Source organism: Quercus robur, chromosome 5 (genome assembly GCF_932294415.1).
Source record: "Quercus robur chromosome 5, dhQueRobu3.1, whole genome shotgun sequence".
NCBI lineage: Eukaryota > Viridiplantae > Streptophyta > Magnoliopsida > Fagales > Fagaceae > Quercus > Quercus robur.
In genome coordinates, this window is record NC_065538.1 from 26,405,683 (window position 1) to 26,432,552 (window position 26,870).

Sequence of the window (26,870 nt, forward strand, 5' to 3'; positions counted from 1 at the left end):
AAAAGATCCTGCCGTGAGGATTAATGGTTTTGAGGGAGTCGGACCTGAATGGTTAATGCCCAAGAGGAATCCTTGTTATGTTTTGGAAGAGAGCAGGATTTGAAGGGGGAGAGAGGGAAATTGACCTACTGGTGCATGCCCATTGTGTTATTTCTCTTTTTTCCTCAATTTTCCTCTCTTCTTTCCTCTGTTTTCTCTCTTATCTTTTTCTTTTCTTTCTCTAGTTTTCTTTTACTCTGCTTTCTCTTACTCTGTGAAAATGCCCTCTGTTTTTCGATCCCTTTTTCAGGGCATGGCAAAGGTCCTTTTATAGTGCTTGCTGTGGCCAGTTTTTTTACCACTTTGCCCCTTAACCTCTTTTGTTTGGTCTGGGCGTACTTGTTGACCACCAAAGGTGTGTGACACTCACCCTTGCCAGACAAAGGCAGGTTTGTTTCATTCCTCAGTCCACTGTAGCACTCTTACCTGCCACGGTATAAATGCTTTCTCTCTCTTTCCCTTAAGGCATGCACCTAACAGTTCTTCTCTCAACCTTGCCTCTTTTGGGTGGTCTGTCATCCCAGTAGAACGTACCTCCCAAAAGGGTTTGGGCAGGAGCCGCAAAATAGGTATTTTCCCCTCTCCCCACCACCAAACCATACCCCATTTACCTCTTACCTCTGGCCTATGGCTCCACTACGTCCCATATTGGCTGGGTATAGGCTGGTGGTGCTTGGGCCTTGCACGTGCTTTCCTTTCAGATATGTCTAAAAATCTGCCTGTTGCTTATGCGTTTGCCGTGATTTGGAGGCTCGTCGTCCGTGTTTTTTGACCTCTTATGTGAGCTTTTCTTTGCTTTCCCGCTCCATTCAAGAACTAGACTTTGTTTGATGATGGGCCTTACATTTCTTTGGCCCACTCTTGGTTTTCTTTATTTCTTGCAATATTGCACTGTTATTCTTACCGTAATAACTTAATCCTGCTGGGCCTTTTTTGGGCCAGCTGTTTCTTTCTTCTCTCAGTGGCTTGTCATGGCCACTGTTTTACTTTTACTTATGGGCTCCTATGTCCCTTTGGGCATCCACGGCCCCTTTACTTTCTTTGGGTTTCCTCGGCCCATTTGCTAATTCCACACTCCCATGGGCTTTTTACTAACTTCATTGGGCTTCTCTGGCCCAATAACTTTATTCTCATCCTTGGGGTTCATGGGCCTGCCATAAACCCCTTACTCTCTTAGTTTGCATTGCCTTGGGCCTGCGTCGGCTCTTTCTCACTTTTCTTTCTTATATACTGCCCATGGGATGCTATTTTTTTTTTTTTTTTCCAGGCTTCTTTGAGCCCACTTGCTTCTTCAAGACCCATTTTTTTTATTTCTTAGGCCTGTGATCCATTATTCCTGCCACTTGGACCTAATGGATTTTTGCTATCTATTTTGTCAATTCCTTGTTGCCCTTATTATTGGGCTTTCTTTCTTTTTGCTTGGGCTCTCACAAATGGCCCTCAACACTAGCTCCGTGGCAGAGATGGAAGCCTTGGCAGCATCATGGGCTTTAGAACTTGCTGCAGAACTTGGCTTTGATAGGGTTATTTTTGAAGGCAATTCCACCTCAGTCATCAAAGGCCTCATGGATCAGGTGTCAAATTTGGCTCCCTTTGGCTTGCTAATTAAAGAAGCACAAGACTTGGCATTGCGAGTTAATCACATAAAATTCCAGTATATTGGTAGAGATGGAAATAGTATAGCTCACAACTTTGCTAGGCATGCACGCCATGTTATAGGTTTTTTTGTTTGGATGGAGGATATTCCATCCCATTGTTTTGAAATGTATCAGGCTTTGCCTTCTTCTTAATAAAATTAAGGGTCCGGCTCCCCTCCCGTTTGAAACCCTCCCGTTTTCTCCATTTTTTATTTTGATGAATGACACGTGGCAAAGAAGTAATCTAACGATTAGAAAAACGCCAACACAATCTCTCTATTTTTCTAATCTTCTTTCCCTCACCTCTTCTCTTCTCTCTGCAAATTACCGTCATCACCTGAGCATGAGAGACCCATCAATGGAAGCTTTATCAACACAGGATTCCAAAGGAAATCAAATCCAGCAAAACAAATCCAGTACCTTTCTTCTCTAGATCTTTACCCAGTAAAAAAAAAAAAAAAAAACTGCTGCGAAAATCATTGTTAAATATAACAATATAAAATCCGAAGACAATACCATTATCAATTTATTTGAATCATACAGACATAATATGGATCATAAAAGAGGGAATATTACTACATAGCAGAAGCACTATGCCCAACCTCCAACGGCAAACAATCCCAATTAGGATTTTGATGCCTCTTATCTCCAACTGCAGACCCATCCACACCGACGAGCCATAGTTTGATTTGCTTTGAAATCTGGTTTTGAATCATAGCTTGCAGTGTGGATTGCGTTTACAGTTGCCCAGTGACGGTGGTAATGTTGTAGAGAGAAGAGGACAGCCAAAGAATGAAATTAAGATGAGAAAAATTGAGTTAGCGTTTTTCTAATTCTTGAGTTGGTTTTTTTCTTTTTTTAATTCTTGTCTTTCTGGGTAAAAGATCTAGAGAAGAGAGGTATGGGATCTGATTTGCTGGATTTGATTTCCTTTGGAATCTTGTGTTGAATAAAGCTTCCATTGATGGGTCTCTCATGCTCAGGTGATGCGGTAATTTGCAGAGAGAAGAGGAGAGGTGAGGGAAAGAAGATTAGAAAAATAGAGAGATTGTGTTGGCATTTTTCTAATCGTTAGATTACTTCTTTGCCACATGTCATCCATCGAAATTAAAAATGGAGAAAACGGGAGGGTTTAAATGGGAGGGGAGCCGGACCCTAAAATTAATTGTCATGTTTCTCCAAAAAAATAAAAATAAAAGAAGGTATCCTCATCCTTGCCTAAGTTTTATTCTTAAATGAATTCAGATGAATAGAAATGATTCATAAATGAGGCCCTTTTGGATATACACCTCTGTAAATTTTTTTGAAAAAACTTTCTCTCCTATCCCCTGTGTGTTAAAAATTATTAATATTCTTAAATATAATAAATATAAAAAAAGGGGAAGAAATGATTCATAAATGCGTTAAATTGGGTTTAACATGCATAACCCGCAATAACCCATATGACCCGATGAAGTAAACGTTATTTTTACCAATTTACCCTTGTATATATAAGCGTCTTTTTCTCTTTCTCTTCCTTCTAACTTCCTCCTCCCCCCTCTCTCAATTCCCAACCCCATCGTTGCGGCCGCCAGGATCTTCCACCACGGTAACTCACCCATCTCTTTCGTTTCCTTTTTCTTTGGTAGAATTTAGTGTTAACTGTTGTATGTACCGTTCAACTATATAGTAGACAATAATAAGCATTATAGTAGTCAAATTTCTTACACACTTTTAATTTTTTTTTGACTTATTAAAACATAAATCATTTGCACTGAACAAGCTGATAAGGCCCTTTGTAGTGGAGCAACCAGCCTTGCTTTTTTCAAAATTATATTCGTGCCCATAAAGCTTTTATGGGAAAAAAAGCTTTGATTTTTGTTAAACAGTAATGTTTTGTGGGAAAATGAAGGATTCATTGTTGATGTATATCCCATTGTGAACCTTATATATATATATACACACACACAGAGACACACACTCTGATGAATGGTTCATATTGATTTTGTGAGTTGTTTGAAATTGTTTGTTTAAACCCAGGTGCTTTTTAGTTTTAACAATTGAATTATTAAAAAAAAAAAAAAAAAAAAAAGCCTTTTGGTAACTTTCTTAATTCTTAATGTGTTTGTGTATATTTGTTTTTTTGGAAGCATTCATATTCATTAGGATTGATGAACAGTGAGTGAAGTCCATTATGTTGATAATATCTGTTCTAATTTATATTGCAGTATGTAGTTGATGTGGTATCAATAATTTCAAAATATTAAACTAATTCTCCATGTTATAAAAATCTTCTGAAACTATTCCATTTTTTTTTTTTTTTTTTGATAAAAAAAGAAAACAGAAATCTAAAACCCTAAAAAGGTGTAGAAAATCCCAAATCCAAAACCCTAACCAAAAACGCATACAACAGCAGCAGCAGCAGAAGAAGAAGAAGAAGAAGAAGAAGAAGAAGAAGCTGTCCAATCTTAATTTTGGGCCTTTATATACCAGTCCGATGCCATATATCAAGAAGAAGAAAAGTAATTAGTCTCTCTCCTTTCTAATCAAGTTATAATCCTAATAAATCATAGAAATTCAGAAATTTTTATATTTTTGGTTAAATACTTATTAGTCAAAACTTTGTAGTTTCAGTCAAATTACTTTATTTTACACAGGTCGTGGAGAGGCTTCTGATGGAGTTTTGGTTAACAAGGACCCCATTGAGCCAACAATGGGAGAGAAGCTTGCAAGTATGAATCTTAATAACTTTGATGATGCCCAGAGCCATGTTGAGAAGCAGCAGCCAGAGCCTTCTCTAGTTACAGTGGTGCTGCCTCCGAGTGCAGATTCAGTTCAGGTGCTGCTTAGGCAGGCCTTACGTGCTGATGATCGTGTGCTCTTGTTAGATTGCTTGTACAACCGAGACGAGAAGGTTGGTTTCTGGCATTTCTGTTTTTGAGTGCTCTGTAGGTTTTGCTAATGGCTGACAATTGAAAGTTTGGGTTTCTGTTTGCAGGTTATTGCAAAGTCAGTTTCGTTGTTGAATCCAGCAGATGTACTCAAGCTTTTGCAGTCTTTGATATCAATTATGCGGTCAAGGTATTTCTTTTTTTTTTTTTTTTTTTTGCAGATTAAGTAATCATGGGTATGTATGTGTCTTGTGAGGGAAGTGTCTGTAATTTGTTGACCCATTTGGCAATACAGAATCGATTTCTGGTTTCTTTTTTTTTTTTTTTTGAAAGATTGATTTACTTATAAAAAAAAAATATGTAAGAGGAAAAATAGTTTCTCCATGTGAAAAGGGGGTTGGGATATATACCTGTCTAGAGAATACAAGTTCTTGAAATTTGTGAACTGAATCGGCAATGCTGAGTCATTGTACAGTTGCTTTGCTTTTACAAGTTTCAAATTGTATTGTATTGTTTACTTTTGTGTTTTGAAAGAGTGACAAAAACATGTAGAGAAGTATTGGGAATGAGGAAATTAATTTTCACTGCAAAGTTGGGGTGTATAGGTGTATTGTGAATGTAAGAGCACTCCCATTAGTCAATGCAAAATAGCATAAGGGGTCAATTTTACACATTTCACCATACGAATCACCCACACTAGTTAAGCCATAATTGTGTAAAATAGCATTTTTGCTACAGTAACCATGTATATACCCATGGACACTGTTCACATGCAAATGATTTTTCTAATTTTTTTTTTCTCTCTCTTTGTACTGGAGTCCTCTTCCCCTTTGTCTCTTTTTTCCTCTCTTCATTTTCCCTTCCTTGTTTTCTTCCTTCTCCCCTTTGTACTAGATCGCCACCTCAACCTAACCACAAAACCACTGCCTGACCCAACAAAAAAAAAAAAAAACCCAAACAATTGGGTGCTATAGTTGATCAACCACAAGATCAAAATACAAACAACTCAAAGGAACTCATAACTCCTTAATTCGGTAACCCATAACACCAAAAAAATCATTAATTTTTTAACATAATTCACAAAACATTTGAGCCCCTCAACCAATGTCAGCTGGCCTAACTTTGAGCACTGACTCACTGATGATGTGGGCTTGGTGTGTGGGAGAAACCCTGAATCATCGACTAAGGTTGCCGATCAGGCTTATTGGTGGATCAGGTTGTTTGGGTCCTTGTGGAACTGGTTGTGGATGGATTTTGGATTGATCTATGATGGCTTTTTAGTTGACAGTGATTTGTGAGAGAGAGAGATTTCCATGTGTGTGTGTGTGAGAGAAAGAGAGGTGGTTTTTGGTTGAGGAAGAGAGAGATATGATTTAGGAGAATAAATAAAATTTTGATAGAGAAATAGTATTATAATGAAGTATAGTGTAAAATAGATAACTGGGTTCTTATGCTAAAATAGACGTAAATTTTAGCACAAGCCGATACAAATGCTCTAAATCTATGGAATTTGTTTACCCAATTTTTTATTAAGTTTTATATTTTATCAAAGAGCAAAAAGGGGCAAAGCCAAAGTTCATGGGAGCTTTACCAAACATCTTGGTCCAAGAGGGATCTCCCCAAGCACAAAGTGCATGAGGTTTTTTTTTGGGGGTGGGGGGAGTAGGAGTTTGAGCTATGGTCGCAGTATTAAGTAGATTTTGTAACCATTCTCAAAAGAAAAAAGTCCTGGGAAAGTTGTTGACCCAATTGGCAGTGCTGAATCATTTCTAAATACTTTGTCGTGATCAATTTCAAATTTTACTGCACTGCTGTATATTTTTTGTTTTAGAACATTGACGGATAAGGTGGATGTAAAGAAGTATTGAGAATTGTCCACTGAACAAGCTCAATAAACTATTCTTATGGTTGATTATGATTACTTCTTTAACCTATTTGTTTGGGTTATTTCAAAATAGTGACAAGAAAGAAGCTAAACCTGTCAGGCATAAAGTTCTTGGTGCTTTGTCTTTTGCAATGGATGTTCTTTCTGGCAGTTGGTTTTTGCTAGCTTTCCCTTTTCTTTCTTGCTGGTGTTTAAGAGCCACAGTCCATTCTTGTGTTTAAACATATATATAGTATGACTTTAAAATGAATTTTTATGTTGTATTTTCACTCCAGGGGTGCAATTTTGGCATGTGCACTTCCATGGCTAAGAAGTCTGCTTCTTCAACATGCAAGTGGAATAATGTCCCAGGAATCTTCTTTAATCGCCCTGAATTCTTTATATCAGGTAAGAAATGGTTACCTCCATAATGTAAACATTTTGCTGAAACCTAGAATAAAACTCATGTAATATGTTTTTTTTTTTTATCAGTAAAAACTCATGTAATATGTTGATCTTGTGCATGTTGTGATATCTTTCACCTATATATGTCCCCCACAAGGAGTGGTTCTATGTACTTTCTTTCTAGGTGGTCATTTGGCTTGATGGATATAATATTGTCTTCAACTTATTTAAATTAAATTTTATATGAATACCTTGACATTGTTTTGCATGATCAAGGACTCTTATGTAGCCTTGTACTATAATATGTGCAGCTCATTGAGTCTAGAGTCTCAACTTTTGAATCAGCTATTCAAATGTCCAGTTGCTTGGACATCCTCTACACCGGGGTGAGTGGTAAAATTTTATGGCATAAAGTTTAGCAAGTATCAAGGTTTTTATTTTATTTTATATTTGAACCTTTTGAACAGGTTGTGGATGATGATGGAGATGAGAATGCCACGATGGTGCCTGTAATTTATGAGGACAGGGATGAAAGTGATGATGAGAAATCTGAAGATGCCATGGAAACTGATCTAGATAGTAGTGATGAGGAAGCGTCAGAGGCATTTGATGGTGTTAGTGACATTGATGAAGTCATGGCATGAGTGATTGATGTGAATCTAAGGGTAGTTAGGGTTGTATTAGAGAATTTTGTGCCAAATATGTATTTGTATTGTAGTTAAATGGAAACCTAATCTTTATGAACAATGTTAGTTCTTCAACATCCATATAAGGATGTTAGAAACCTAACACAGTTTTGTTTTGTTGCCAATCCATCATAATTCCTGGCAAGCTAAATACTTGGGTGTTTAGCCACTGAAAGTTCAGGCATGTTAATTGGATCTTGCTACCAGCCCTTGTTTTTATTATTATTATTATTATTTTTATATTTAAAATTAAAATTTTTTTTTTTTGAGAAAACAGTAAGTAAATTTTATTAATAAAAATCAAATCGGAACACAACGTCCAAATCATCAGGTAGATCTTCTACCCATATATCAGTATTTGCAGATAAAACTGCTCTTTTAGCTAATTCATGAGCTAACTTATTTCCTTCCCTACGAATATGAAAAAAATCATCAACCACGTGTCCATATAAGGTTTTGCACTGTCCCTCGGATTGCAAAGCATGGATAACCCCTAGACAATCCCCTTCTACATGAATACGAAAAAAGACATTTCCTGAGCAAAAGTGATTGCTTTATGGGTTGCCCGAGCTTCTGCCAATGCTACTGACTGAGGGAGAGCAATTTTCTAGCTAAGGGCTGCCATAACATCTCCTCTATGATCTCGAACAACCACCCCAATGCTTGCACAGCCCAAATGATCAAACAAAGCTGCATCGAAATTGACCTTAAAACAATTCTCAGGTGGAGGCGCCTATCGTGATACCAATCTCGGGCTTGGGTTGCTGATATGTTTGTTTGCTTCCAAAAACTCCACAACCAAAGCTTTAGCTCTGTCACCAACTTCATGCAGTGGCCAAGTCCCTTGATTCTCCCTAAGTTGATTCTGTCGCTGCCACAAACTCCACGCAATGGTGGAAAACAGAGCCATACAATAGCCCGAGCTATTCTACATCATGTCATCCAGCAAATCAAAGAAACTCCTATGCTTCCTTGTATATAGGTTAGCAAAGGTGATATCTGACCTCCAAACTGATTGAGCATGGGGACAAAGCCAGAGACAATGCAGTAAAGTTTCAGGTTGATCATCACACATCGCATTGGTATCATCCAATGGAATATGTCTGACCTGCAAATTTTGTTTAGTTGGCAGCGAATCCTTGGCAGCTCTCCAGATGAAGTGGCGAATTTTATTAGGGGTCTTGATCTTCCAAATGCCCTTCCAAACTCTCTCAGCATCTGATGGAGAAGATGAACTCGGGTTTTGGCTAATCCCCTCAGCCGCCAACATGCGATATGCACTCCTTACACTATAGTTACCATTCGGGGTAAGTGGCCACACCAAAACATCTTCCACATCCCCATCATGCACATAAATCCGTTTGATCATCTCTACCTCCCATGGTAGAAAACATCTCTCCAACAAACCTGGATCCCACACTCTTGTATCGGGATAGAATAATTCATGCACTCTACTGATCTTTGCATCTTGCCATGGAGAAACAACCTTGCTCTGTCCCAGTTCAGGTAGCCATCTATGGTTCCATATATCAATAGATAATCCGTTTCCCACCCTCCATAGAGCACCTTTATTGATAACCTCACGGGCTTGCAAAATACTTCGCCATGCAAAGGAGCAATTAGGGTGGATCGGAGCATCCAAAATATTACCATGAGGGAAGTATTAGCACTAAAAACTCGATAAAGCAAAGAATCCTTATTGTGAAATAATCGCCAAACCTGTTTCACCAACAAAGCATTATTGAATTTCTGAATATCTCTAAACCCCACACCTCCAACAGATTTAGAGGAACACAAGGAACTCTAGTTAACCCAGTGAATCTTCTTCGAGTCCCTTTGCCTCACTAAAACTTCCGAATCATGGCTTCTATATCTTTACACAGGCTTACTGGCAATTTAAAAACACTCATGGAATAAGTGGAAATGGATTGAACCACTACCTTGATAATGACCTCCTTACCAGCTTGTGAGAGAAGCTTCTCTTTCCACCCTTGCATTCTTGCCCATATTCTCTCTTTAATTTGTGTAAAACAAGCTTTCTTCGCCCTACCAACAAAAGAAAGTAGCCCCAAATATTTCTCATAGTGTTGAATAGCAGGAACATTCAGAGAAGATTTGATTGCCTCTTGCATCTGAGCATTAGTATTCTTGCTAAAGAACATGGTAGTTTTATCCTTGTTGATAGCTTAACCTGAAGCTCCTTCATAACAAGCTAAGATATCCTGAATTTTTTCACACTCCTCCAAGGTGGCTCTACAAAATATCAAACAATCGTCTGCAAAAAAGAGATGAGTGAGTTTAGGTCCATTCCTACAAATAGAAAAACCGTGAATGTCCCTATGTGTGGCTGCACTCCTAAGAATGGCATTAAGACCTTCTGCACAAAATAGAAATAGATATGGCAAAAGAGGATCTCCTTGCCTCAACCCCTTAGTAGGCCACTATACTAACACATTCCATAATCAAAGCCACCTAAGACTCTTGAAAACACATCTTCAACAAAATACTCTTCAAAAAAATCCACTCCACCTTGTCATATGCTTTACTCATATCCAGTTTTAGTGCCATAAAACCATTCTTCCCCGTACAACTATTCTTCAAGTGGTGCAAAGTTTCAAAAGCAATAAGAATATTATCTGTAATCAATCTATTAGCAACAAAAGCACTCTGAGTTTTTGAGATAATAGAGTTTAGTATAGGCTTAAGACGGTTAGCAATGACTTTACTAACTATCTTATAAATCACATTACAAAGACAAATAGGTCTATACTCAATTACACTTTCAAGATTTTTAACTTTGGGAATCAAAGTAATAAAAGTATGATTAACAGATTTCAAAAGTGACCCATTATTTAAACTGGACAAAACAGCTTGAGAGACATCCATATCTACATCTGTCCAATATGTTTGATAGAAAAGAGGAGGCATACCATCAGGTTCAGGTGCTTTTAGGGGTGCCATCTCCTTTATAGCGTAGTCAACTTCGTCAGCTATGTAAGGTTTAGCCAAATCAAGCCTCATCTCCTCAGTGACAACCTCGTGAACCCCATCCAAAATTCAGTCCAAGCCATGTGGATTAGAGGACGTAAAAAGCTTCTCATAGAATCTATTCAAAGTCCCTGAAAACATTGTCTCATCCTCCTGCCACACCCCATTCTCATACCTCAATCCCTTGATAAAATTCCTTTGCTTCCTTTGGGTAGCAGTACCATGGAAAAATCTAGTATTTCGATCTCCATTTTGTAACCACTGAAGGCGTGATTGTTGCTGCCACATCTTCTCTTCTTTATCATACAAACATCTCAGCTCCGATTTCAATCTCTCCATGTCATCCGAGTTCCCAGACTTGGCCGCTTCTTCCTCGGCTTTCCACAACAATTCTTTTGTCCGTTTAATTTTTTGCACTACATTCCCAAAGTGGTCTCTACTCCATGCTTTCAAGGCTTTCTTACACCTTTTTCAATTTTTTAGTTGCCACATACATTGGTGTACCATCCTGACTACATTCCCAAGCTTTTGAAACAACTTCATTACATGATGGCTTTGTCAACCACATGGCCTCAAATTGAAATGGTTTTCTTCTCCACCTTTGTCTCTCACCATTTGACATAAGAGACAGCAATATGGGGCGGTGATTAGATGTAGAGCTATTTAAGTGGTGAGCCCGGCCTATTGGAAACTTAGCTAGCCATTCATAATTTACGACAGTTTGATCCAGTCTTTCCTCAACCATCTCCCCACCTCGCAGTCCATGCCAAGTGAAATCCAGCCTTGTAAAATCCAAGTCAACAAACCCGCATAAGTCCAGAGTATCTCGAAAAGCCTGCATGAGATTATGAGCTCGTGGTACCCCTCCTTGTTTATCCTGGACCTACAGTAATTTGTTAAAATCACCAAAACAACACCAAGGCATTTTCGGTTTTGAGCTCAACATCTGGAGCATAGCCCATCCTTCACTTCTTCTACATGTTTCAGGTTCCCCATAAAACCCAGTAAGTTGCCAAGCATCTTCCGAACCACCATGAACAATCACATCAATATGGTATTTCAAGAAGCTATCCAACCAAACATTCTCACGAGTTTTCCACAAAAGAGCCAAACCACCACCCATTCCATCACTCGGGACAGTAAAACAACCTTCAAAATCTAATTTGTCACAAATGCGCTCCATCTGATCCTTTGTAGACCAAGTTTCAGATAAGAACACAATCTTGGGATCTTGTGCTTGGATAATTTCCCCAAGCTCATCAACTGCACGATGGTTTCCAAGCCCCTAGCAATTCCAAGCTAAGAGATTCATTGATTTCGGCGGGGCTGGGACCCAGCGTCCACCGCTAAATTCTTTTTCGCCCACCCCTTTCTCTTCTTACTCCCAGCTGAAACTTCTAGACCCTCATTAAAGTCTCTCTTATTCCTTTTTGTTAGTACAGTAGGCCCCACTCCCCTTAGCAATCCCTCATCCTCCACATTACATGCATGTTCCACTTGCTTAGGTTTTCTCCGCACATTCCAAACTCTACCACTAATATTTGCAATTGGTTCGTCTAGTTCATCCATTCTGGGTAGCCTCGGGGTAGCTATATTTCCTTGAAAGTCTACTGCATTCTGGGGTCGGGGACTAGGACTATTGGATGTCTCGGACTCAATTCTACCAACCTTACCCTTTGGAGCATCAAACTTAGCAATCCCAGCATCAATCTCAGCCAACTGCTCCTCAACCCATTGGACATGAGCTTTAGTTATCACAGAATTAACTTCTATCCTAGGTGCATCACAAACCTGAGAAACCAAAGGCATAGACACAGTCCCTAAGACATTATTGTTTTCCATCACATGCTCCATACATTCAGCTCTTTTAACTCTATCATCAGGTCCCTCTCGTCTCCCCTCTTCCTCAGTAGTGGGAATAATTTCTTGATTGTCCTCGCCTTTGTTCCTTGCACTCCAATCACTAGAATTTTGATCCTCTTCCCCACTATCCTCCTCACAGCACCCTGAGACCCGTACCACTGTTTTCCTGGATAAATTCAGCGTGAAAGCCCGAAGCCATGGGCCAAACTACCTATCCTCTTACTTGAGACCCTTCTTACTCTTCAGCCAGACAGGACACTCCCTATTAGAATGCGTGAGCTTCCCACACCAATAACATATATTTGGTAACCTCTTGTATTTAAAACTAACCCACCAATCATTCCCATTATTCAGAGTTATTTTTTTGCTCCAACAAAGCGGTTTAGAAATATAAACCTCTACCCTATACTGCTGAAAATTACTATCATCCAACTCCACTCCATCCTCATCCATGGCTCCAACAATTTGCACAATTTGTTTTGCCACACTTGGATTTAGACCAATAGGTAAATCATGCACTTGGACCCAAAAGTGAGTAGACTTTAGCGGAAGGGCCCTAACATCTGTATGTTTTTCAATCCTCTTCATGGTAACGAGATGTTTGTCAAACGTCCAAGGTTCTCCCATCAATATCTTTTTTGCATTCGAGGCATCTGTGAACACAAAAACCACCCTATGGTTTCCCATGTCTCGCATTTCAAACCACTTTTGAGTCCTCCACTGCAACTTGAAAGTCCTAGCAATAGCCTCCATGTTAAGAACACGACCTGTAAAAAATCTAGTAGCAACATAAAATTCTTCTATAGCCACTATCTCTTGAACCACAAAGTCTAACCCTTCACTCTCAGACAGAGAAACTTTCTCCACATCACTGACAGGTTCTCCATCTCCAATACTCCAAGTACTACTAATGAATCTTCTTTTTCCTATGAAGAAAAGTAGAATAATGATAGGAGGAAATAGCCTCACCCATAGGTAAGCACGTTTTCTACAGACACTAGGGTTTAGAGAGTAGCCTTTAATTTATTTATATCCTAGGTATACAGGGATGGGGGAAGGTGAAGGTCGAACCTAGACACCAGACACCAAAGAGGGTGGTACTATTAGGGACACTCAGAACCCCAGCCTCCTAGGTGTGGATAATTGATATGTGAAATTGTGATTGCATTGAGGAACTTTTTAGTACAAAGTCAGTCCTTATATTTTTTGATAGGCCAAAAAAGTATTGACTCCTTGTGATAAATTAACCAATTAATTTAGCCAAGTGAAATTATTCAGATTCGATTACATGCAATGAGCGTGGTAGCACAAACAAATTATCAAATAACTAAATATGCAGCGGAAAATAAATTTACACGGTGATTTGTTTACGAATGGGGAAAACCTACATGGCAAAAACCCTATCGGGTGATTTTCAGGTCACCACTCCCGAAATTCCACTATTATCACAACAAGCGGTTACAAGTACCTTATACCAACCTACAATTGAACCCTTACCCCAATACCCAATTGGACTTGTTTTGTAGTGACAATCTCTCTTTTTGATGCACGGCTCCCAGTACGTGTCTAACCAATTTGATGTGCGGATCCCAGTACGCGGCTTACTCCTTTGCATGAATCCAAGTACGTGACTAACTCCACAGCAACCCTTTGATTGTTGTAGTTGATTTGCAGCAGCTTCACATAGAAACACCAATAAGATCTTTAATGTTGGTGCAAGAGACTTTGTTTGGTTACAGAACCCAAAGACGTACAAGAAACGCAGTAAGAACTCTTTCTTCTGTAGGAGGAGGCTAGGGTTTCAAAAAGAAAACCTTATGAAGCTCTCTAGGGTTAGGATTTTTCTTTTTCTACCTCCCTTAAATAGGAGCTTAATGGGCTCTCCTATTCCAAATAGGTTTACACAAACCTTAGGTTTTCCTAGTCCAATAAGGATTATACAAACACATAAACAAATAGCCTTTTAGAATAAAAACGTTGCTGGTTATAGTCTGAATCCCATAAGCTTGATAGATCAAGACATCTGTTGAGCTTTAATGAATCTCGACAGATCAAGATTTTGTCGAGGAGGTATTGAGATCTGCAGTTTGCACTTTTCTTGAGCAGTTCTTGAGTAATCTTCATGTCTTCAATTTAACTACTAGTAATGATCATCTTGAACCTTCTTAGATTTACCAAAATACAAGTAAAGTGCGTTTTGTCAAAGGATATGCCAATCACATAAAAATATGTCCTTAACATTTTTTTTGGTAGAAAGGGAGAATATAGTTATTCATAGTGAGTACATGCAAAAGTGCTTAGCTCATGGACATTCTCTAGTAGTCCCTAACTCCCCATTTGTCTTAGATCCCCATACATAACTTTGATATACAAAAGATGGAAAGTGCAGGGGCGGCGCTAAAGCATATTCAGGGGGTTCAAATGAACCCCCTGACTTCAAAAGAAAAAACTATATATATAATTTTTTTTTTTTGGTTAGCTTAATACTTTAATTTATTTTTAAAAATATATTTTTTGCACACTCTGACTTAAATTTTGCACATCTTTATTGCAAGTATTTTCGACTTTAAGAATAAAGAGTAAGTTTTTTTTTTTTTTTTTTTTTTTTTTTTTTTTTTTTTGAGAAACCAAATAAATAGTAAGTGTTTGTGAATTGTAAGTGTAATTCTTTTTTATAAATTTATATTATGTGTGTGTAAGTGTATACATTACTTTTTGTTATAAAGTTACGTATTTGTGTAAATTATGATGTGTGTGGATGTTTGTATGTACAATATAAAAATAATATAACTTTATATAATTTAATAATTAAGAAATAGAGAAGGTTTTTTTACATGTGTGTGTATTGTTGTCATATTATAATAACTTTTTGTAATAAAGTTAGTAAAATTCAAGAAAACAATTGTAAAGTTAATGATTGTTCAAGTATTTAATTGGTTAAGTAGACATGTAGTGTATAATTTATGTATGAATAAGTGTGATTGTGTGCATCAATAATTAATATGGAGCCAATGAGTTGAGATTCATTTAGTCTAAAATATTTTTATGAAAACAAAGTCAAATAGATAATAACAACTGTATAAAGATAAAAATGTTAGACAAACTTAACAAAATAAAATGATCATAGACTTGTAACTACCCATATTGGCAATAGATATTCTTAATGAACTATCATGTAACATTCAAAATTTGAAAACTTGTAGAATAAAATTGTAAAACTTTATGTATTTTTTTTTAATGACTGGATATATTCAAGTTCTCTTTTTATTAAAATTTTGTAATGACCCCCCTAAACAAAATTCCTAGAGCCGTCATTGGGAAAGTGGTCATATTCTTGAACTCTGCTTGGTTGGTCTCCCCCTTATTTGCCAGTACATTGGCACACCCATTAGCTTCATAGTCAGGCCGAGGACAAACGGTCCATTCTCACTCCATTAGCATCCTGCAATCATAAACCAAAACAGATAGAACACACACACACACACACACACACACACACACAAAAGCACCCCCTCTTCTCGCTCTGATTCATGCCCGAGCTTTTGCAGCACCTCATGGATCTTTGAAACCCGACTCTTCAGACCACTAACCCACTCTATGGCTTTCTTATACTTAACTTTGGATCTAGCCAGCGCTTCTTTCAACCGAGCTTGAAAATTGCCGGTGTCGGGTTCTTCTTTGTTTTGGTGGGTTTGGAGCTCGGTCTCTAAGGAGGAGAGTTGAGCGCAGCGAGAGAGGAGAGCCCTAACGGTGTCGTAAAATTCAGTGCAATCTCGTTGAAGCCAATCCAATGTCTAAAAGTCCTGTTTGTCGATGCCACCATCGTTTCCACGTTCCCAGACCACAATGAAAGCTCTGAAACTATCAGCTTCTTCAATGACTCTGCTGTATTCATGCGTCACCGGAGTGAGTTGGTTGAGATTGCTATTGGTAGAGGATTTTTTTGGAAACTTCCGGAGTAGTGAGAGTGGGCCCATATCTTCTCCGGACATGTCATCGGTGGTGGGCCCTACTGCCACTGTCATGACGCCGTTATTGTTGTTGTTAGTCTCCTCTTCCATCTCTTCCCCAATGGATCTTGTCATTGTCATGTCATCATCCCCCTCTTCGTCTTCCTCTTCTTGTTTCTGTTTCTTTCTCTTGTAAATATTTAATTTTTTCTTGTACGAGAGGAAGGGGCAGGGGCAGGGGCAGGGGTGTGAACCTAGGATTTCAAGTTAAGGGGGGTTGAAGTAAAAAAAAAAAAAAAAAAAAAAAAAAAAAAAAAAAAAACCCAAATAGGCATTCATATAGTACTAACTCAATCAAGATAAATACACAAAATCATTGTTTCTTAATACATTAAGATACAATCATCTACCAACAACGACAAAAAAACACAAAATAATATTGTTTTATAAGAGCATTAGTTGTGGCAAAAAAAAAAAAAAAAAAAAAATCACAAACCAAAACTTACTTTTGCTACTTTAATATAGCATTTGAAAGGTCTCATATAGTAGTTTTTTTTTGTAATTTTATGTTCTAAATACTAAATATTTAGCATTTAAAACATCTGATGCTAGTATTCTAATATTGAGTTGACTAGGATATTTTATTTTCATTTTAAAGTTTTGTTTTTGTTAAGTTTTTGAGTTTGGTAGTTGCTAGTTGGGCTAGGCTAAATTAAAGTGAGGGGGCCTAAGTTTTTGGAAGAGGGAGAAGCAACTCTAGAAAAAAAAAATATAACCAATAATTTTTTTTTCTTTGGGCTTTTTTCTTAGGGCTGGAGGGAGCACCCCCCCCCCCCCCCCTCGGGTTTGTCCCTGGGCAGGGGATATAGTTTTGGTAATGGTCTTGGTATTGGATTTGAACCTTGCTGCTTGTAGGAGTGGTGGAGGCTTATATAGACTCCCACCCGCTCTCAAGCGACCCATTGCTCCTCTGCTAGGAGAGTATTCTTTTGAGCTCTTTTTCTCTTAATAATAATCAAGTTTTGATTTGATTTATGAGGTAAGTGGAATGATCACATAGTTGTTATATGTTTTCCCAATAAACTTTAGACAAAATAACAACAACAATAATAATAATAACATATGACATGTAGGTAAAAGAATGAACTCTTACATTAAAAAAATGGTGTGCTTTTGAGTTAAAAACTCATTCACTCCTCTTGCGTTTGTTTCTCAATAAAAATGATAATTGTCTTACTGTTGTAAAATAAGAGATAATATATAAAACTAGTACTCTAATACTGGGCTGACTAGGATTATTTTATTTTAAAGGTTTTTTTTGTTTAAGTTTTTGAGTTTGATAGTTGTTAGTTGGGCTAGGCTAATTAAAAGGGAGGGGGTCTAAGTTTTTGGAAGAGGGAGACACAACTCTTGAAAAAAAATATGTAACCAATAAAAAAATTTTACTTTTTTTATTTGGGCTAGAGGGGCCCAAAATTTTTTTTTTGGGCTGCGCTGGGCCCCCCCTTGGGTCCGTCCCTAGGTAGGGGATTTGGTTATGGTTATGGTTTTGGTAATGGTAATGGTATTGGTATTGGATTTGAACATCGTTGCTTGTAGGAGTGGTGGAGGCTTATATAGACCCTCACCTACTTTCAAACTACCCATTGCTCCACTCTCAGAAGAGTTGTGTCTTTGGAGCTATTTTTCTCTTAATAATAATCAAGTATTGATTTGATTTATGAGGTAAGCGGAATGATCACACAGTTGTTATATGTTTTCCCAAGAAAATTTAGACATAATAATAATAATAATAATAATAATTTTGGGCTTTGAGACTGGTGTGAAATTTTGTGAATCCCTTCATCCTTAGCCTTCTTTCTTTCTGTCTATTTTTTACGTTTTTGTGCTGTGGCCCAAGATGACTTGAGTCCAACAATAAATAGACCCGGTATTCATTTGGAAATAACTTATTTAATTTTTTTTTCCTTTTGTGACAAAAAAGACTTGACACTTTGAGGAAAAACCATAGAGTGAGACTTGCAAATAGTTAATTGAACCTGACTTTTTGGCCAAAATTTTATAGTGGGGATGAGCAACAGTACCTAGTTGGTTAAGCAATAAGTTAACCAAACCAAAAGAAAAAAGAAAAAAGAAAAAAGAAAAAAAGCTTCTTTCTTGTGGGACTCACAAAAAAATAAACAAAAACAAAAACAAAAAGATCCCTTATATCAGCTTATAATTGTGTCAAAATGCACACCAAATCAAGTCAAATATTAAAAAGTTCAGAACTTAATCATTTTATTTTATTTTATTTTAAATATGAGATGGGTTTGGGCTCATATTAATAATTTATTTGTTGGGATTTGTATCTAAACACATTCTTTAATTAATAAAAATGTTTTATTTTATGTGAATTATATGAACATTAGACATCATTCATTTGAATGAATAGTCTATGAGATGATTGTATGTGATTTAAGTATGGAATGTGATTTGCCTATAGAAGATATAAATTTCAATTAATTATAAGCTCATAAATCTTAGTTTGTAGTGTGCGATGAAATTGGACATTTCATCTTTTCAGTTTATGACATATCAATCATGATGACTGTCTTAATCATAGAAGTGAAGATTTCTAATTGATATATTGGTGAGTATTTGGAATACATTGAATCTGACCACTATATATCAATGTTCTATAACTACTATCACTTGAACAAATAATCTCATGAGAGGCGTACAATAATAATTTAGGAAAAGGTTGAGACTTTGTAAATTGTAATTAAAAAAAAAAAAGGATTGAAATACAATTTGGTTCTTAGGAGTTTACAGAGGTTAGTATTTTTGACAATTATTTTCATTCTTAAAGCTTTAGTTTGGTCCCCAAGTTTACAGACACAGCCAATTTAATCCTTTTGTCAGTTGCCATTACAATTTTGCATCAAGTTCCTATAATGAACCCATTTTTAGTATTAAATTTAGGTTTTCTTTCCCTTTTCAATTTTTTCAATCTTTCTCTCTTCTCTCCTTTGGCACAACCACCTCTTTTCTTTTGGTCGCTACCACCACTGCTTTATTTGATGAAGAGCCAATTTAATTTAATGGGTTTAAGTTTGAAATTTACTATCGAAGGGTGTGTGTACGAGTTATTCTACTATAGATTTGGTTATCTCCTCTTGCTTTTTTTTTTTTTTTGGGTGAAGGGTGTTTGTTTCAGGGTTTGATTGTAGTTGTTTTGTTGGTAATTTTGATGAGCAATTTGGTTTATAATGTAAGGGGACAAAATTGGCCTTTGCCCTTTTTAAAAAAACAATCCAGCATTTTGCCCCATTTCCTAAACTAATTAGGAAAATGCCCCTCTTTTGAAACTCGACTTTCTCAAAATCGAGTTTAAAAAAAAAAAAAAATTTTCTGGAGGACTATTGTGACGTTTTAAGGACCTATTGTGGCGTTTTATAACTCGATATTCATGAACTTGAGTTCAATGCAAGTTTTTCCTTTTTTTTACCTATAACTCAAGTTCATGGAGCTCGAGTTACAAAACGCCACTATAGGTTCATTAAAACGTCACTATAGGTTCCTTAAAACGCCACTATAGGACTTAAACTCGATTTTGAGAAAGTCGAGTTTTAAAAAAGGGGCATTTCCCTAATTAATTTGGGAAAGGGGGCAAAATGCTGGATTGTTTTTTTAAAAAGGACAAAGGCCAACTTTTTCCTAATGTAAGGTATTGAGAATCTGAGATATGAAATTTGGACGTAGGAGAGAATGTCTAATATATTCTCAATTGTCTATTTATCGTTTAGGAGTAGATCTATCATGCTCCAAACTCAGCTGTATGAGTCAATGACTTGAGAAAAGTTGCACATCAATTGTCAATTTATTGTATAGAAGTAGATGAGATCTATCATGCTCCAAACTCAAACTGTTTGAGTCAATCACTTGACAAAAGCAGCGTGCAAGACCGTATTAAAGGATTGTGTTTGTTTTACACAATGTTTTTGAAAGTTCAAAAACGTGTACAAAAACACTTTTGAACGTTTAGACCCCCAAAAACCAACTTAACCAACACAAGCAATATGTCAAACAACAAGTGTGCGGAAACTTAACATATGCTATAATATGAAATTGGTTAAACAACTATCTAAGCCATAACAAAATAAACCACAGCAGATAATGTAAAGGCAGAGATAGAGAGGAAGGAAGATGCAAACACAAAGATAACACCCGATGTGTTATCGAAGAGGAAACCGAAGACCTCGGCGAAAAACCTCTCCGCCGCCCTCCAAGCGGTAATCAATCCACTAGAAAATACAGTTGGGATACAAGGACAGCAATAGACCCTCCAAGCCTAATCTACCCAGTGCACCTAAGCCCTCCAAGCTTCTTGCTCCAACGAGGTTGCGCCGAACCTTTTTCTTTTCTAGCTTCCCGGATTCCGCTACTAAACCATAGCATCAACCAATGAAGATTGGCTCCTTCCTAACTGCTTCCCAGAACTCCAAACGACTGTCTCACAGAGATGATAATGGTGAGAACCAGGTTTGGTATAATGCCTCTCAAGGATTTGACAATGGAGAGGAAGAGAGTGAGGGAATTTGATGAGACTCTAAGGTAGAGATTGTGGGTGAAACAATCTGGTTTTTCTTTAGGGTTTCTCTCTCAAAATTCTCTCTGGAAGCTCTCTTTCAATCGTGGGTTAAAAGGGTATTTATACTGAAGAGGAGTGGAATGCGAAACGTCAGGTTTTTCCAAAACAGGGGTGGCTCGCGGCTTGACCTCGCGGCTTGACTAAGTCGCGAGTTCCAGTCGCGAGTTAACCGTATGGCCAGTTGTCCTGTTTTGACCTGTAGTGCTCCAGCTAGCATAACTGTTCATCTTCCAGCATGCTTGACACGTGTGCAGATTCTGGCGGGTTGAAGCCGCGAGTCCAGTCGCGAGTCCCAGCCGCGACTCTCTGTTTTCTTGCACACTCTTGAGCAATCTTCACACTATCTCACTCACTACCCTTACAACAATCCCACCTAAATACAGGGTTACTAAATGCTGAATTACAAGCAAATTTGGCACGGAATAAAGCCAATTAGATGGTTGAATAAATTCAACCTTACAATCTCCCCCTTTGGCTATTCCGTGACAAAACCCTAAAACAGACTCTAGACTTAACATGTGAGTTGGGAACAGTTGATCAAAACTCACTCACACCTAATTCTAGAAGCTGTGAAGCACTTGAATCATATGAACATAAACTCCTGAAACACAACAATAGACCATGATCATTGTAAGCAGAAAATTATTAATGCATATGAAACAGGCAAAAAGAGATCAAGCATAAGATGGAGTTAATGAACAAACCATGGCTTGATCAACCAAGTGAACACCACAAAGTAGTGATCACAGTGTTCATTCACACTTGGAATGAACACAAAGACATACAAGTTAACAAGCACAAGGCAAGACACTTGTATGCTCAACACTCAACCAATGCATAGCTCACATGGCATATGCATCTAGGAACAATCCTACAAGGGCACAAGAGTGACAGTACATAAACCACATTTAGATTTAAAATACTGATTTCACATAGCATAAAGGCTGCACTTAAGCATGGTACATACCACAAGGCCTACAAACTATGCATAAAACATAAACCCTCAAAGCTTACAAAAGCATATGGGTACAAACTAACAAATACCTGAATAACATCATCAAACATATATAAAAGTTTATCCAAGAGTATATGAAGAAAGTTAGAAACAGTTATACACCAAAACACAGTGTATCAAAACCAAAATAACCATAAAAACACTAATTACTCCCCCTCAACAAATTACTCCCCCTCAAGAGCTGCTTTTCTGCTTCAATTATCAATGGACTTTCTCCCCCTTTTTGACATGGAATGGCCAAAGGGTCACTGGTCATGCTGAGTTGTGAAGCTGTCAAGTGTAGCAGCCAAGACATCAATCTGGTCTTGCATGGCTCTCATTCTGTCAGAATGCTCAGTCTGGACTGCCCTGATCCCATCAAGCCTTTCCAGAATGATCTCGAAAGCATCTGGAGGTGCATCTGCAGAAGTTGAAGCTCTGGACCTCTTGCCACTCCTCCTTGGTGTTGAGGTGGATGCATGCCCTGCTGCCTCTGCATCAGTCTCCATTGGGACTTCCTCTCCTTCATCACCTTCATCTTCTTCTCCTGGAAGCCTAACACTGATCCTTTTGCAGGTAAGTTTGTTGATTGCAGAGGGTGTGGACATGTGACTGATGTCTTGAGGAATTTGAACACCCTTCCTTCGAAATATCCTCATTAGGAGGCTGGGAAAGATCAGTTTTGGTCTAGATGTTGTTCTTGTCTCATCCACAATGATGTCAAAGATGTGGGAACTTATATCTATGAAGTTCTTCTCTTTGAGATCCATCAGAAAAATTGCTCTAGCACAATTGATTGTGGTCAACTTCCTAATAGGATAAAGGTTAAACATCATGATTATGGTTAGAACCCTCATGTCCACTGGAAAGGCAGTGGTATTCAAACACTTCCCTTCTCTCTGCCCACCTATTCTCTGTTGAACTGTTTCAATAGAGACACTCCTATCCTTGAAATTGACAAACTCCTCATCATCCAAACCCTCAAGCCCTAGTACATCATCTATGACATGTGCATCCAAGATGAATTCTTTCCCTCTAACCCAGCAATTTAACTCATTCTCCTTTATCACAGCATTTGAATAAAATTCTCTAATCAGAGGTTCACACACCAAAGGGAAATCACTTAAAAGTTTGTCCCATCCTCTTCCTTCAAAACAACTGGGAATAAAAGTTTGCCTTAAATCATCCAAATCCACAAATCTCTCTTGAATGATTCCTGCATTCAAGAAGTTATCCTTGTATCTCTCAAAATGATGAACTGACCTAAACAATCTAGGATCCATCTTAAGTCTTTTGTCAGCCTTCTTCGCAGTAGATTTCTTCTTCTGAGGTGAAGGAACCATCTGTGAACAATCAGAAAAGGCCACAACAACATATAACAATATATGCGCATAACTAGTCAGTACCATGTAGTTAACAGAGAGAGATATCAATCAAACAAGTGAACTTCAAACACTTAAACAGCAAGCAATTTAGTTCAAACATATGGATAAACCAAGCCTAGGATAGGAAACACATGAACAACATGGTGAAGCCATCCTGAAGGCAGATGAAGGACATTGAGGCAAATTAAAAAAAATGATATGACAAACAAACAATATATTGAACCTAACAGAGTCTTCCCACAGATTATCAAACTAAGACATGCACATCTTGCAAAGGAAAAACTCACAACCTCAACAGAACCAATAGTAACATCTCAACAGCTCAAAGTTCAGATTGAAATGAAAGGAATACTTAGCTAAGCATAAGATCAATATGACAATGACTATCATTAACACAACCTATAACAACAGAATCCACAAGCTAAGCAAGAACAAAGAGCAGAGACCGAACCACAAACCCATTTCAAAAACACAATCAAATGCGAAAAATCAAGTGTAAAAGCACAAAATCAAGTAGAAAAGAGTGAAAATCAGAAAACCCATACCTGGAACTCGACGATTTTGGGCTGTAAGGATGCAACACAAGAGATTGGAAAAGGGAGCACGGAGTGTTTGGGAGGGAGAGTGTTTAGAGAGAAGATGAACAGTCACAAAAATTCGAGGGAAAAACTGAAAAAGTTTAAAAACTGCTCCTGTTTCTGCAAAACACGCGATTTTCGCGACTGGTTCAAGTCGCCACACAGTCGCCAGCTCAAGCCGCCAAACAACTCAAGATGAAAATTTTGAAAAATTTTTCTAAGTGTTTTTCGCGACTGGAAGGTCTACCCGCGAGTGAGTCGCGAGCTGAGCCGCGAAAATCTCTGAGTGAATCTCGCGACTGGACCTTCCACTCGCGAACAAGTCGCCAAAACTGACCAGCGAAGATGCGACTGAGGCTCGCGACTTGACACACCCGCGACTGAGCTACCAAAACAGGGCAAAACTGTATTTTTGAAATTTTCAGATTTTTCAGCAAAACACTTTCCAAAAACACCTAAAATACTCAAAAATCTTTTTGTGCTTGAATTAACAAAGATTGAGTATGTGAAAACACATTTTATCAAGTACAATCACACAAATGAATATGGCATTTATCAAACATAAACTTGTGTGTTGTGTGTGGATATCAACAATGAAATAGTCCTTTGTCTAATGTGAAGCTTCAATGATCAATTCAACCAAGACATACACAATTAGCACTAGATCATGTGACCAATCTCAATTATAGAAATATGAATATATGACTTCCCACACAACTTGATAACATAACTTGGAGCCTTTCATTTGACTCCACTTTCAGCCATAACATTTGATCTTTTGAGGCAATCATCTCTTATTGTGAGAGGGATATATAACATTTTTCTTTGAAGAATTAGCCTTTGGCCTTTTTGAAAGAAATTTCACTTTTAATATAAAGTCGCTTACCCTTTTTCCTAGTCAAATACTAGAATGTGCGACAGGCTTTTGCAGCTCAATATCTCTTTTCATTTGGAGATTTACATTTAGTGAGCTCTTTTTAGCAAAAAGAATAAAAAGTGGGAAGAGATATAGACACAAGTCTATGCAAGTTTCAAGATCAACATAACCATTCACTAATCATTCATGACAAGTTTGAAGATCTATTTACAACAATCACATAGATTTCAAGATTTTTCCCAAAGTGATATGAGTGCATGAAAACAAGTAATGTTCGAAAATGCACAAAGCCATTAGCACAAAGGTACACGGCAAAACGAGTTTTAAGACAAAAACTCAACAAAGTCAATCAAGCCCTTTTGATTTTCAAATGTTTATGTAATTTTTGGATTTTTGACTTAAGAAACAAAAAGATTGATAAAACACATTTAACATAATTAAGAGATATTCACAAGAAGACAGACAAGCAAACGAAATCAAAACCAACAAGCATACCAAACAAACATAGTCACAAAGCATAGGAAGTATTAATGCATGGACATGTTGTAATGCTTATGCATGAGTACCCCTTTTCACCCACACGACACTTGCGTTTTGGGTGATTTCCTTAGAGGATTGGGTACGGGAGTTAGGGCTTTCAAACCTTCGTGAGAAGCTTTCCAAGCAGTTGGTGAATGCACCAATCATCTTCATCACGTCCATCATTCCGGGATCTCCATGTTGCTCTCTAGGTTGATCACCTGCCCAAGTTCTCCTATCAACTCTTGGTCCTCCTGACCTTTGAGGAGTAGCACTGTTCATTGCCCTCAGCTTTTGGCAATTTGGTCGAGTGTGCCCTTGAAGTCCACAATAATGGCACACATACATTCCTCTAGGACCTCTTTGTGGTCGTGGACGTGACTTGGCACGAGACTCGGACCTGCCCATAGACTGATTTCGATGATTCAGCATCCGTTGTTCTACCACATTCTTCTTTTTCTCCACCTCGAGGTTCACACTCGTAGAGTCAGCTACAACTGGATCTTTGGACTTCACAAACTTCACTTCTTTGGTGACATTTCCAGTTGAGCTACTTCCTCCGGTATATCCCAGTCCGGATTTGTCTGAGAAGCTCTTTTGAGATGATATAACATCATCAAGCTTCTTGGTGGTGACCCTCTCTATTTTTGCATTTGCTTGAACAACCTCATTCTCAAGGAATCTCACTTTAGTGTAGGCTTCGGACAGCTCACCATTAAGAGTTTCAATCTCGCATTTGGCCTCCCTATACCGGATTAGGAGACTTTTGTAGTCCTCCTCAGCCTTCTTCATCTTTCTCACAGCAGCCTTGGCTACCCTTGTGTATTCACCAGATTTCTCCAAAAGTGAGTTGTAATTTTCTTGAAGAGTTGCAGTGCATTCTTCTTCTTCAGCTTCCGATTCTTCAACAATTCCTAGTGAGTCATCCTCACTATGTTCTCCAAGGTCTTGAACAAGCAAATTTAATTCATCCGAAGACTCAGCATGAGCAATAGTCATGAAAGCTGAGTAGTTTCCTTCTCCATCACAGCTCTCTTCAGATTCTGAGTCGGACGAGTCTGAATCACTCAAGGTCGTGGCATACACCTTGCCTTTTGATTTCAAATAGTTAGGACATTCCCTCTTGAAGTGTCCATGCCCGTTGCATTCAAAACAAGTAACACCTTGTGTGGATTGGGATTCTTTTCCATCTTTCCTTTGGAAATCCCTCTTCTCCCTTCCAGAATTTTGGAATTTTCTCTTATCATCAAATTTTCCATTGTTTTTGAATTTCAAAAACTTCTTGAAATTTTTAACAAGATAGGCTACATCCTTGTCCACCATATCTTCTCCCGAAGAGCCTTGATCTTCCACCTTCTCAATAACAGTCTTTAGAGCAATGGATTTACCCTTCCGTTGATTTGGCAGCGACATTTCATAGGTTTGTAGAGAACCAACCAGCTCTTGAACCTTGATGTCGTCAAGATCCTTGCTCTCTTCAATGGCTGTTACTTTGGCACGGAAGCTTTCCGGCAATGATCGAAGGATCTTCCTTACAATCTTGGAATCCTCCATCTTCTCCCCCAAGTTAAACTTGCTGACA

General features: G+C 37.9%; 1 protein-coding gene across 1 annotated transcript; it reads left to right on the forward strand.

Moving 5' to 3' along the window:
* Window positions 1–3,188: 3,188 nt before the first annotated feature.
* Window positions 3,189–7,707, forward strand: LOC126725644 (uncharacterized). Its single transcript, XM_050430454.1, has 7 exons — window positions 3,189–3,264; window positions 4,069–4,177; window positions 4,313–4,569; window positions 4,654–4,736; window positions 6,707–6,818; window positions 7,127–7,201; window positions 7,283–7,707. Exons 2-7 carry the CDS (start codon window positions 4,153–4,155, stop codon window positions 7,457–7,459), a joined length of 729 nt encoding a protein of 242 aa, XP_050286411.1. The 5' UTR covers window positions 3,189–3,264; window positions 4,069–4,152; the 3' UTR covers window positions 7,460–7,707.
* Window positions 7,708–26,870: the final 19,163 nt, after the last annotated feature.